At 39.1% G+C, this 13,904-nt stretch overlaps 1 protein-coding gene across 7 annotated transcripts in view; it reads right to left on the bottom strand.

Annotated features, from left to right (window-relative positions):
* RBM33 (RNA binding motif protein 33) overlaps nucleotides 1–13,904 on the bottom strand; it is a 123,852-nt gene that overhangs the window by 22,856 nt on the left and 87,092 nt on the right. For all 7 annotated transcript variants that reach the window (XM_039345659.1, XM_039345663.1, XM_039345661.1 and 4 more), the window contains one exon: nucleotides 11,233–11,421. In XM_039345659.1, the coding sequence (XP_039201593.1) occupies nucleotides 11,233–11,421 (189 nt within the window). The remainder of the gene's footprint in view (nucleotides 1–11,232; nucleotides 11,422–13,904) is intronic.

The following is a 13,904-nucleotide window of genomic DNA, read 5'->3' as shown; positions in this document are numbered from 1 at the left end:
ATACTTAGTGAAATTGAACAGACATTTAGAGTTAACTCTGTGGTGGCAGAGCAAAAGAATTTGCCAAGAGATGTGGTAATTTATTTTGGGAAAAGATCCCTACGCAATGAAATTATACAACCTTTTTATAAGAAGAGGTTTCAAATTGCTTCACAAGATGTTATAATTTTAAAAGAGATCCCACCTAAAATTTTAAGAAGAAGAAAGGAGTTTGCTTTTTCAGCAGACGAACTTAAAAAGAGACAAATTTTGTTTAGATGGGATGTTCCGACTGGAATGGTGGTGAGCTACCTGGGGATACGTTATAGTCTTAATACTGTTTCTAAAGCAAAAGACTTTTATACTTCGGTCCTGGGGGTATGTTCATCGCCACCTACCACGTTTAAAGCTTTGGAAGAAAAAAAGGCAGAATTGCAGTCTGAAGTGCTTACATTTATGAAAATTGGGAAATCTCAGTTTGAGGGGCCTCAACAAGTAGAGATGGAGGAGAAGAGGACAACCTGTGTAACATACAATTGTAAAGAAAAGGATCAACAGAAGAAGCTCAAGGAAGTTTCACAAGTATTGGTTTCTGAATCTGCGGGAGAAGTAGGATTTATAAACTTTTTGGAGCAACTTTAAGGGCAGAATTGCAGTGTGAAGAGCCTATATTAATGAAAAATGTGAAATCTCAGTTTGAGGGGCCTCAACAAGTCGAGATGAAGGAGCAGAGGACAACTTGTGCAACATATAAACGTAAAGAAAAAGACCAACAGAAGAAGGAGGTTAAGGAAGCTTCACAAGTATTGGTTCCTGAGTTTGTGGGAGAACCAGGATTTACAAATTTTTTGGAGCTACCTTTAAGGGCAGATTTTAAAGCACTTCTTTCGAAGTTTATGGACAAGAGAGACTGATAAGGATTGTGTTTATAGTGGATGGAACTGGTTATTGGAGAGAAGATTATGGAGATCGAATGAAAATTTTAGATAAGAAGTTTAAGTTTAAGTACTTAGTTTAAGTACTCAGAAGACTATTGAGATTGCGGGAGAAGTAAGATTCATAAATTTTTTGGAGCTACCTTTAAGAGGTTTATGGATAAGAGAAGGACTGTGTTTACTGTGGAGGAATTTGTTATTGGTAAAGATTTAAATAGGTATAAGGGAATTTTAATGTTTTAAGTAATGTTTAAATATGTGTTTTGGGATAACAATATAAGTATGATATGAAAAGGTTTAGAGTATATTATAAAATGATGGATAATAATATAAGTATGATATGAAAAGGTTTAGAATATATTATAATTTGTTTAAAGATTGGGTTTTTTTTCTCTTCTTTTCTTTTTCTCTTTCTATTATTATTATTATTTTTAAGAGAAGGTAATTTGTTTAATTAAACGTATTTAGACTTGTTTAGGATTTATATGTTTTTTAAGTTTTTTTATTTGATAGGAGAGAAGATTATGGAGATTGAATGAAAATTTTAGATAAGAAGTTTAAATTTAAGCATTTAGTTTAACTATTCAAAAGAGTATTCAGTTTTAATGATATAATGAATGTTTATATGCTTATTTTTGTGTTTTAGAGTAAAGAAAGAGGGAGATTAGATCTTATATTGTAGGTATAGATATTTAAAGAAAGTAATGTTTAAATTTGTGTTTTGGGGATTCTATATAGAATGATGGATAATAATATAAGTATAATACTAGAAAATGTTTAGAGTATATTATAATGTGTGTTTAATGTTTGCAATTATTATCTTTTAGAGAAGATAATCTGTTTAATTTAATGTATTTAGATTTGTTTAGAATTTATATGTGTTTTAAGTTTTTTTTATTATTTTTTATTTTTTTTGAAAAAATTTAATTAAGCCTGTACTCAGCTCTGGGAAGGTTGAGGGAGGGTATGGGAGGTTTGGGGAGATGGTGAAGGGTATGGGAGGGCGGGGGGGGGGGTTGGGGAAGGGATTTGTTTTGTAAAATTCAAAAATTTTCAATAAAAAAAAAGCTATAAAGGTGAGTATTTGGATCAGAAATTGAGCTCTAGGTAATAAACAAAATGGGGTAGGAGCAGAAATGTTTTTTCACGTTGCTATTAAGAAATGTACACAGATAAGTTTAAGAAGTTACTAAGCCGCGTTTGAATCAAAGGAGGATTTACTTTTACTATTACTTCCTAGATTACTGATGTAAAGGAATATTTGTAGCTGCTCAGGGTTGAACTGTGGGGTCCTTGGTGTCCTCTGAGGTTGGTGGTTTTCTTGCAGGCATTTCATTACCCAACCAGGTAGCATCTTCAGGTGCTGGAAGGGAGTGGCGTTTGCTCTCTGTTTATACACAAAAAGGCTTTCTCTGTCAGTGATGGTGGGAGGGGTCTTGATGGTTTCCTGATTAGGCTGCTGTTTACTGTGGATGGTTTGTCTGAGTTGGTAGTTCCTTGACTAGGGTATTGTTAACTTAATAATAACAACAACAACAACAACAACAATAATAATAATGTTGGAAGGGACCTTGGAGGTCATCTAATCCAACCCCCTGCTCAGGCAGGAAACCCTATACCATTTCGGACAAATGGCTGTCCAGTCTCTTCTTTAAAACTTCCAGTGTTGGAGCATTAACCGCTTCTGGAGGCAGGTTGTTCCACTGGTTAATTGTTCTAACTGTCAGGAAGTTTCTCCTTAGTTCTAGGTTGCTTCTCTCCTTGATTGGTTTCCACCCACTGCTTCTTGTCCTGCCTTCAGGCGCCTTGGAAAATAGCTTGACTCCTCTTCTTTGTGGCAGCCCCTGAGGTATTGGAAGACTGCTATCATGGTCCCCCCCCCTCTCTTCATTAAACTAGACATACCCAATTCCAGCAACCGTTCCTTATATGCTTTAGCCTCCAGTCCCCTAATCATCTTTGTTGCTCTTCTCTGTACTCTTTCTAGAGTCTCCGCATCTTTTTTACATCATGGTGACCAAAACTGGATGCAGTATTCCAAGTGTGGCCTTACCAAGGCATTGTAAAGTGGTATCAACACTTCACGTGATCTTGATTCTATCCCTCTGTTAATGCAGCCTAATCTCGTCTTGTTTGAATCTCTGCCGATTTGTGTACTGATTGCTGGTGAGGAGGTGTTTTGGTATTTTTGTTTCCTTTCTGGAAACCTCCTAGATTTCAGGTAAAGTATTCCCTGTGTGTAACTACTATTTCTACAATTGTTATAAGCTGCCTAGAGGAGCCCCATGGCGAGATAAATGACAAATAAATTTAACAAATAAATAAATACACAATCTGTAAGAGGTATCCAAATAGCTGGATCAAAACTCAGTTTCAATTTTCTTAGCTACTTAGCATCATTCACTATAGCATTTGCTTAGCAAACACCACAAAAAAGTGGGAAATTTATTTTCTGTCATTTGGGTGCCTCAACTTACAACCAAAATAACATATGAGTATAATTCCTGACCTAATTACAGTAGTTAATCGAAGACTATCTGTAGGCAAACCTTATTCTCAGACATATATCCCAATAACTAAGGGGATTTTCTAATATTTAATCACTCACTGGCACAATCAATATTCAGAAGCCAATTTAACTGTCACTTGCTGGCATCAAGAGAGACAGCAGAAAGAGTGACTGACAAATCCCAATGAAAGGTCTAAATTCAATCTTCTATCTTGTAGGAAGAAAAGAAATGTGCTAACTCTTAGAATAGTATTTCTCAACCTCGGTAGCATTCAGATGTCTGGACCTCAAGGCCCAAAATTTCACAGCCAGCATGTTTTGAATATATGATACAAAAAATCATCAGTTCATAGTGGTATTTCAAAATCCAAAAGCTGTCTCATATCAAGTTGGACTACTGGGCCCCCTAACTGCAGACTGGGCTTCCCAGAATTTCCTAGACCTACCTGAAAATGCAAATAATTCAGTTGTGACCTTCTCCGTGAAAAATGCGATGAGTTATGGCCTAACAGTGGATTTTGCAAACCAAACTTGATAATTTCTGCAAGGATCTTTATATTTTAAAGTCTTCCCACTGTATATGTTCGTTTTATCATAGCTGCAGCTTTTGGACACCTACCGGGGAAGAATCCAGAGCCCTACGCTGCATTAAAGGGCAGAGAAACCAACAATGTGGATTTGGTACATAGTTTTACCTCATCCTTGTTAATATTAACGTTTTTATATTTGTGTTTTTATTGTACTGCAAGCTGCCCAGAGTCATTTGGGAGAGTGAGATCGGTGGCATTAAACTAAAGTAGGACAAAATAGCTTGGTTTCCAATAGCAGACCATAATATCCACAGAGATCTCTATACCAGCCACAATGAAAAATGAGGTGGGTTACTAGCAAACTATGCACACAATTTGGTTTAAGTGCGTTGAGGATAGACACTTTATCAGAGTGGTAAAATCACCAAAACAATCACCAAGGAAGCATCAACTACCTCACTGGAATTAAGGAGAAACTTCCTGACAGTGACTGTAATTAAGGAGAAACTTCCTGACAGTGAGGACAATCAACCAGTGGAATAGCTTATCCCCAGAAATCGTGGGTGCTCCATCACTGGAGATTTTTAAGAAAAGACTAGACAATCACCTGTCCAGATGGTGTAGGTTCTCCTGCTTGAGCAGGGGACTGGAATAGAAGACCTCTAGGGTCTCTTCCAGCTCTATTCTATTCACAAAAGATAATATCAAGCTTAAACTGATTTACCCTGCAAATAAAATGATCATATTTCATACTGCATAAGCGAGGGTGGGGAGAGGGAGGGGGAGAGAGAGAGAGATGGAGGGACGGAGGAGGAAAAAGAGAGAGGGAGAGAGAGCGTAGCAGAGCTGAGGAGCTGCTGCACCATTAACAGCATGATAATAGTAGTAACTGTGAGAGGGACCTCGGAGTCCTAGTAGACAATCACCTAAATATGAGCCAGCAGTGTGCTGCAGCTGCCAAAAAAGGCCAACACAGTGCTAGGCTGCATTAACAGAGGGATAGAATCAAGATCACGTGAAGTATTAATACCACTCTTCAATGCCTTGGTAAGGCCACACTTGGAATACTGCATCCAGTTTGGTCACCACGATGTAAAAAAGATGTTGAGACTCTAGAAAGAGTACAGAGAAGAGCAACAAAGATGATTAGGGGACTGGAGGCTAAAACATATAAGGAACGGTTGCTAGAATTGGGTATGTCTAGTTTAACGAAGAGAAGGACAAGGGGGACATGATAGCAGTATTCCAATATCTCAGGGGCTGCCATAAAGAAGAGGGAATCAAGCTATTTTCCAAAGCACCTGAAGGCAGGACAAGAAGCAACGGGTGGAAACTAATCAAGGAGAGAAGCAAACTAGAACTAAGGAGAAACTTCCTGACAGTGAGAACAATTAATCAGTGGAACAGCTTGCCTCCAGAAGCAGTAAATGCTCCAACACTGGAAGTTTTTAAGAAGAGATTGGACAGCCATTTGTCCGAAATGGTGCAGGGTTTCCTGCCCGAGCAGGGGGTTGGACTAGATGACCTCCAAGGTCCCTTCCAACTTTACTACTACTACTATTATTATTATTTCCTTGCAAAATAAAAACCATAGATCTAGGGAATATATCTGACACAGGCTAGAGCAGTGTTTCTCAATCTTGGCAACTTTACGATGTACAGACTTCAACTCCCAGAATTCCCCAGCTTCATAGATTCCCCCCCCCATTACTTTACAAATTACAATGTAAGCCCATTCAGTTCATAATAATAAATGCACTTTATCTTAAAATATAATCCTCAAATTAGTTGAATTTCTTCATATCAAATCACTATGTATTTCATTTTAAATCTGGAGTTTTAAGCTTGTAAACTATTATCTGTATAGTCATTTTCTAATTAAAATGGATTCACTGAAAAAAGTTGCAGTTACTCTAAGCGAGCACAAGGTTGCACCATAACTCTGCAAATGATAAGCAAAAGACACACGGGGGGGGGGGACCCCAATCTCCCCCTTGTTTTAGCACTACAGGGTGTGTTACCTTGTCTATACTGAAGTCTAGAGAATACAAGACCAAGCAAGTTGCTATTTTACCGAAAAAGGGAGGACTGCAACTAGCTAGATATCCCTATATTATAAATATGTTAAAAAATGTGTTATTACCATAGTACTAATTTAGAAGTACAGATTACACTGTTTGCTGATTTCATTGAATAGTTAGTTACATTACGTCCCTCTCTAGTATTTTCAAGGAATTCAAAAATATTTTGTCTGTTTGTATGTGTGTATGATGTATGTATGTGTATGTCTGTCTGTCTGTGTGTGTGTGTGTGTGTGTGTGTGTGTATGTATGTATGTATGTATGTATGTATGTATGTATGTATGTATGTATGTCTTTGGTTATTTGGGTTTTCTCCCGCGTCAAATTGGAAGTGTCTTGGCGACGTTTCGACGAAGTCTCATTCGTCATCTTTAGGCTGGTGTTTTCGGCTTTGTGCTCCTAGAAGCTCGAAGCCGAAAACATCAGCCTGAAGATGGCGAATGAGACTTCGTCGAAACGTCACCAAGACACTTCCAATTTGACATGGGAGAAAACCTGAATAACCAAAGACCTACATACAAACACCCGCGAAAACCTCAGAAAACATATACATATACATGTACATGTATGTATGTGTATGTATATGTGTGTGTGTGTGTGTGTGTGTGTGTGTAAAGAATATATATTATATTCCGTTTAAATATAATGTGCTGCTCCAATGATTCAAGAGCTTATTAAAAAGAAAGAGCTGCAAGAAATTGATCTTGTCAGAGCTGTTTGAAAATCGCTTGAATAGAACACTCTTCTTTCTATGTGACTGTGGGCAGAAGATGCTCAAGCCATCCGTCTTCATGGGGCAGTAAACGTAGCAGCAGCAGCCCTGTTAGTCTTAGAGAGGAGAACCCCCTTCACATTAAGGATCATCATGAAGCCACCAGAGATAACCTGTAGAGGCCAAAGGTAATAGCGGTGTGATGAAAGGAAGGCCCAAGGTTAGTAGGGCCAGGATCAAAAGTGCTCAGAGGCACAGGTGTCCCTCGACTTACAACAGTTCGTTTAGTGACCAAAGTTACAACGGCACTGAAAAAAGTGACTTATGACCATTACAGCATCTCCATTGTCATGTGATTTTCATTTGGATGCTTCACAACTGACTCTTATTTATGGCGTTTGCCGTGTCCCAGGGTCACGTGATCCCCTTTGGCAGCCTCCTGACAAGCAAATAGGGAAGCCAGATTCACTTTAACAACTGTGTTACTAACGTTAACAGCTGTAATGACTCGCTTAACAAATGTGGTCAGAAAAGTCAAAACTCACTTAAGAAATTTCTCACTTAGCAACATAAATTTTGGGCTCAATTGTAAGTCCTGTACAGTCCTACCTGTAGTGATTTTTCTCTTTTTCTTATATAGTCTTCTCTTATCCCTCTCTTTTCCCTGCCCATCACGCTGCCAGGAAAAAATTCTGGCTTTTCTTACTGGTTTGAGCTGATGGCTTGTTCAAGAATTCTGAAATTAGACTCTGATACTCAGAGTTGAAAGCACTTTGCTCAGCTACCTTGTCATCCACTCACACTTCTTCCAATAGTAGACGAATGGTCTCCCCCCCCCCCGGTGAAGTGTGCACACAGCATACCAGACTGGGGAAAATATAATTAATATCAATATAATGACTGTTTATTAAAATAAATGGCTTACAAAATAAGATACCCTGTTTGTAAAATTAACTGACAGCCCATCAATTGATCTATCCAGTGCTTTTTTTGTAATAATAATAATAATAAAAAAAGGTGCCGGAACTTACACATGTCATACAACCCGCCTTGCCTACCCTACAAGGTTCCATCCAAAAAAGGTGCCGGAACTCCGTTCTGGGCGTTCTATGACAAAAAAAAGCCCTGGATCTATCCACCTGCCTATATACAACTATTTTCTCATGTACTGACATATACTGTACTCGGAAAGAAAGAGATTATAGAAATTTGAGTAGTTTAAGTTAAGCGCATATAGGGTGCTTTTATGCTGGGATAGTTCTCTGTTTATCCCAGCTTCTTTCCAGAAAATTGAGTAACAATTGGGGGGAACCTTCTTGGAATTCTTTTTCCTTCTGTTTGCAATACAAACATTCTGGCTTCAAACCCAAAGAAATGCATACTTATTCTGCAACAGGTACCTCAATTCAAGTCCTTGCTCTTAGGTAAGGACAGGTAGTCTTTGACTTACAACATTTCATTTAGTAACCATTTGAAGTTACAATCGCATGGAACAAAGTGACTTATGACCAGTTCTTGCACTTCTGACTATTGCAGCATCTTCACAGTCACATGATCAAAACTCCCCAGATAAAGCATCCCAGATTGTTTGATTGCCATCTGCAACCTTCCCGGCTGGTTTCTCACAAGCAACGTTTGTGGGGAAAGCCAGATTTGCTTAACACACCATTTGATTCATTTAACAATTGAAGTGATGTGCTTAACAACTGTGATAAAACAGGTTATAAAATCATGCAGGTCTCACTAAACAACCATCTTACTTAGTAACAGAAATTCTGGTCCCGACTATGGTTGTTAAGTCAAGGACCACCTGCGCGCTCAGAATTTAAACCAGGGGTCTTCAAACTTGGCCCTTTTATGACTTGTGGACTTCAACTCCCAGAATTCCTCAGCCAGCGTGCCTGGCTGAGGAATTCTGGGAGTTGAAGTCCACAAGTCATAAAAGGGCCAAGTTTGAAGACCCCTGGTTTAAACCAACAATTTAACCACCTGCAAAAATCCTGCTTCTTTTATCCCTTTCACATATACAAACAGAGTGCTTGCAATGGACAACCGAACAGCCTTTATCAATTAGGATCCTAATTTATGGACAGCCTCCACGGATAATAGAAATTTTTCCAGTGCAATCAATCACCCTCTTCAGAAGAAGAGTGGCAACAAGTGTGCAGGGCTAACCTGCTCATCAATCATCTCTCTGGAGCAGGAATGGGCAACTACTTTTCCCAAAGGATGACAAGAAAAACTGGGACTGTTTGGGGGGCTGATGCCCTATCCCCCTCCATTGGCAATGCCGCTGATGCTGTGGACCAGACAGGGATAGTCAAAGGGCCGGATGTGGCCTGCGGGCCATAAAATGCATAATGACAGCAGTTTTCTTTCATATTTGGCTACCCTTTATGAAAGTGTCCAACTCTTGTCCATTCATATTTGGCTACCCTTTATGAAAGTGTCCAACTCTTGTCCATTCATATTTGGCTACCCTTTATGAAAGTGTCCAACTCTTGTCCATTCATTTGTTTTGTTTTGTTTTGTTATTATATGATTTTCTCACTGAATTAAGACAACCTGTACACATAATTACCGTAAATGCCGGCGTATAAGACGACTTCCGCGAGCGCTGAAATTGGCGCCAAAGACGGGGGTCGTCTTATATGCCGGAAATACTGGTAGTTTCCGGCGTATAAGACGACGTTCTAGGAATGCGGCCCGGCTATAAAGACGGGGGTCGTCTTATACGCCGGGTCGCCTAATACGCCGGCATATACAGTATTGTGCCTTGGGGTCCTATAAATGGGAAACTGCCAACCAAATGTGACTAGGTAAAAGTCCCAAGATCCCAAAACAATAGTAATAATAGCCAGAGTTCTTTTCATTCTTCACTCCTGCAGAAGATTTCTCTAGGTAAGTAATATTCCCATATGGCCCCAACAGAAGAACCAAAAAGCATAGCAAATAAATATTTAAGTAATAACACCAAAATAAGATTTGAAGACAGGTGGCAAGTTATTAGCAAAAAGAACACTTGTGGATATTCTGTACTAGTAATCCCCTTGAAATTAGAAACGTACTTTGGTTGACATTTTCACCTAGAGACAGATGGCATTGGCAAGAAGCATTTTTCCCCAGCTGGTTCAGAGAACGCTGATAGTGCTAATCTCAAATATTTGTATCAAGAGCAATAGACTGGTGGGTCTCTGTGCCAATCTATTTAAATTATACATGCTTAATCCTAACTCAATTGCCACAACTTTAAACTATAGTTCTTTAATTCTTGAGACACTATGTTTCAGCACCTAGCCAAATTTAGATGATCTGGAAAAATTAGGCAGAGGGCCCTGTTTAGTGCTAAGTTAAGATTAGGGTTAGTTATTATTCAAATGTTATTATTCATAAATTCAATTTGAAGGTTTTATTTAAAATACAAAGAGGGAGGAAGAGAAGGAGATTTGTTCAACAAAGAAGATTTCATTGAGAATTTTTACTCTATAGAGTAGGCTCTACATTTGCCTCCTTCCTTCATAGGTGACAGATAATATAGATAATATAAATATAGATAATATAAAACTTTAATAGGAGCACCCTGCATTATGTGGTTGCAAAATAACTCTGTCCTCCTTTTTGCAGCTACTTCATGGTTTAGAACACATGCTACAATCAAATGAAAACAAGATATTGCTTAAGGGTTAATTTTTTTTCTACATGATAAGGAAGAATCTAACCATGGGTACCACTTTTGACCTAGCTAGATGTGAGAGTGTGTGGAGGTAGTTTCCTGCAAAATGGGCCTTTAAGAGCTCAGCCTTAAATGTGCATCCACAAAATATTTTCTTAAGAGAATATTCTCATCATTAGGTTTCCCTGTTAGCGATGAATGAAATTTTTCCATTCCTCATAAGATACTGGAGAGGAAACAGAAAAGCGCACTATAAATACCAAAATAAGTACATATAGGTACAAAATGCGAAACAGCACTTCACCTGCCACATTTTAGCCAACTTAAAGATTTGGTGGCTGTATCTGTGCAACCTGCTAAGCGTGATCAGTTTTATTTTTAGTTAATTCTCTTGGGGCTTATTGGTGCTATAGAAACTCAGTCCGTTTGATTGATTTATATTTAATGTGTAATTCATAAAATGGGTTAAATCAGTGACCGGATCAAGCTTGCAAACATATTCACTGGGTTGTGCAGGTGAATACATTTTACTGATTCAAAAGGTTGTTGTTGTTTTTTCCTCTTTCGGATAACTGTGGTATTGACCATCTTTGAATATATGTAATTAACAGGCAAAAGCCTCCTATGGTGCCACTACTTTCAAATGCATAGAGCAGTGATTCTCATCATTTGGCAATACTAAGATGTTCGGACTTCAATTCTGGGAATTGTATTCCAAACATCTTAATACTGCGCAGGTTGAGAAACACCGGTATAGAATTTTGTAAGAATTAAGATTTCTGGCAAAAATAACAAAGGTGGGAGATGATCTACCTGTATGGGTCCTACTGACATGAGCAGGTTCTTCAGCTGAATGTCCGTGGTGGATGAAGAAAGGCCTTCCACTGACACGACACAGGGCTGAGGTTTACACTCTACCACCCGCAGATTCGGCTTACTTGGCATCAAGCGACCTCGGCCCATCTGGCCGGTGATCCCCCTGCCTCTCCCATGCAGAATACCCTGGTAAGAAAAAAAGGATTTTGATTTCGTGCTTCTGCTTGCGGAATCCGACAGATTAACACAAAAGTTATCTATTCTCTTAAAAGGGTTGCAGGCAAATGGCTAAACTTCCACTTGTAAACCCAGCTGACGGTCATAGTTCCCTCAGATTCACTTTCATTCAAATTATGGACTAGGACAGGGGTAGGCCACCTTGACTCTTTTATGACTCGTGGACTTCAACTCCCAGAATTCCTGAGCCAGCCATGCTGAGGGGAACAGGAAAGTTTCCAAACCGAGCCCTGCTGGCTCAGGAATTCTGGGAGTTGAAGTCCACGAGTCATAAAAGAGCCAAGGTTGCCTACCCCTGGACTAGGAAACCCATGACCCCATTGAATCATCGTTTCAGAGATACTTTCTTACCTAAAGAGTGAAACAGAATGACCAAAAAAACAACAAAAAACCCAGCAGTGGGGGGATTTCTAATTTCCTTCCATTCTTGCAGGAAGCTGGAGGGAACTCTTGAAGTGATGATCATATGATTGTGGCTGACTGTAATAGCACTGAAGCAGCCACAACTTTGCCAAACTTCAATGGGCCCCAAATTGTGGATGCTTTCTATAAGTTAGCCCTTTTGAGGTATACTGAATCAAAAATTGTTGCCCTATGATGCACTGTTTCATCTAACTGAAGGCCAGACACGAGAGGTTTCCCTGTACATACAGAAAATCGTAAGAAAACTCCAATGTAACAAGAGGTTCCATCCCTACAAGAAAACAGTCCCAAAACGCCAAGGCTTGCCAAAGCAAAATCACTTTCCTTCATAAGCTCTTTATTTCTAGCAGTGTCCTTAACTCAAATTAACTCTTTCCTCTTTGCAGGCACCCCATAAGATAAGTTCCCCAAAACTCTGACATACAGTTCTGGGTAAAAGTATTAGGCAGTTGTGCAAAAATGTTATAAATTAAGTATGCTTTCAAAAAACTCAGCAATGTTCCTTCAAGGTTGTTCCAAACACCTTGGAGAATTAACCACGAATCTTCTATGGATGTAGGCTGCCTCAAATCCTTCTTTCTCTTCTTGTAATCCTAAACCAGTGTTTCTCAACCTTGACAATTTTAAGGCAAGTGGACTTCAACTCCCAGAATTCCACAGCCAGCATTGCTGGCTGTGGAATTTTGGGAGTTGAAGTCCACATGCCTTAAAATTGTCCAGGTTGAGAAACACTGTGACCTAAACAGACTCGGTGATGTTGAGATCAGTGCTCTGTGAGGGCCAAACCATTACTTCCGTGACTTCTTGTCCTTCTTTATGTTGAAGATAGTTCTGAATGACATTGGCCGTATGTTTGGAGGCATTATCCAGCTGCAGAATAAATTTGGGGCCAATCACACACCTCCCTGATGGTTTGGCATGATGAATAAGCATCTGCCTGTTATTTCTTAGCACTGAGGACACCACTGTTCCTGACCAAATCTCCATGTGCAGAAATGCAGTCCCAAATTTCAAGGAACCATGCTCCATTTGCCTACAGATCCTCATTATTATACGCTCTCCAGTCCTTCGGTGAACAAACTGGCTCCTGATAGTTTGAAAATATTTCAAATTTTGGTTCATCACTCCAGAGCACCTGCTGTCATTTTTCTACACCCCATTCCTATGTTTTCATGCACAGTTGAGTCTCTTAGCCTTGTTTCCGTGTCGGAGGTATGGCTTTTTGGCTTTAATGAAGACCATTTCTGATCAGGCTTCTCCGGACAGTAGATGAGTGTGCCTGGATCCTACTGTTTTCTGCCAGTTTTATGCTGATGGCACTGCTGGACATTTTCCAATGTTGGAGAGAAGTAAACATGTTTCTTTCATCCGCTGCATTAAGTTTCCTTGGCCAGCACTGCGACTATACAGTAGTGGCCAAAATTGTGGAAACCTTTCGGGAAAAATGTATTTTTGAGGTTTGATGGCTAATAACACCACTTTCTTTTGGAGTGGTACCATAAAATTATATATCAATGGAAAGATAATTTAATCAAGAATGTAATGCAACATAGTTTGTTCAATTATCTGTACTGTATTCTATGAAAAGTTATAGCCAAATAACCAGAAAAAGGAAGCACAACTTGCTTAGGTTGGTATCAGGTAGCTTTCCTTCATGTGGTTGTAGCCAATAAGCGTGAGTGTTTAGAGAGCCAATCAGGTGTTATCTTGTTTTGGCAATGAGCCGATCAGATCACAGTAGGATTCAGTTATTGATGTCATGTATTGAAGCTGAGAGGAGGACATTTGTCAGTGTGTTATGTGATCGCTATCAAGTTGGTTGGTTTTTTGCCCCTTTCATTTAGTGAGCTTGTAAAATGTAATAAAATTAAAGTAATGGTGCAAAGAGTTGACTGGTCACCCATAAAGCGATGTAAAATAGTATTATTAAGTGAACAAGGCTACAGATATAAAGAAATTAGAAGAAAAATTGGTGGAAACTTAACCAAAGGTGGCATTTCTACTGTACA

The sequence above is a fragment of the Crotalus tigris genome, unplaced genomic scaffold (assembly GCF_016545835.1).
Source record: "Crotalus tigris isolate CLP2741 ecotype Arizona unplaced genomic scaffold, ASM1654583v1 scf7180000017969.2108049, whole genome shotgun sequence".
Taxonomy (NCBI): Eukaryota; Metazoa; Chordata; class Lepidosauria; order Squamata; family Viperidae; genus Crotalus; species Crotalus tigris.
The sequence above is the reverse complement of the archived record's forward strand: the minus strand, read 5'-3'. Positions and strand labels throughout refer to the sequence as shown.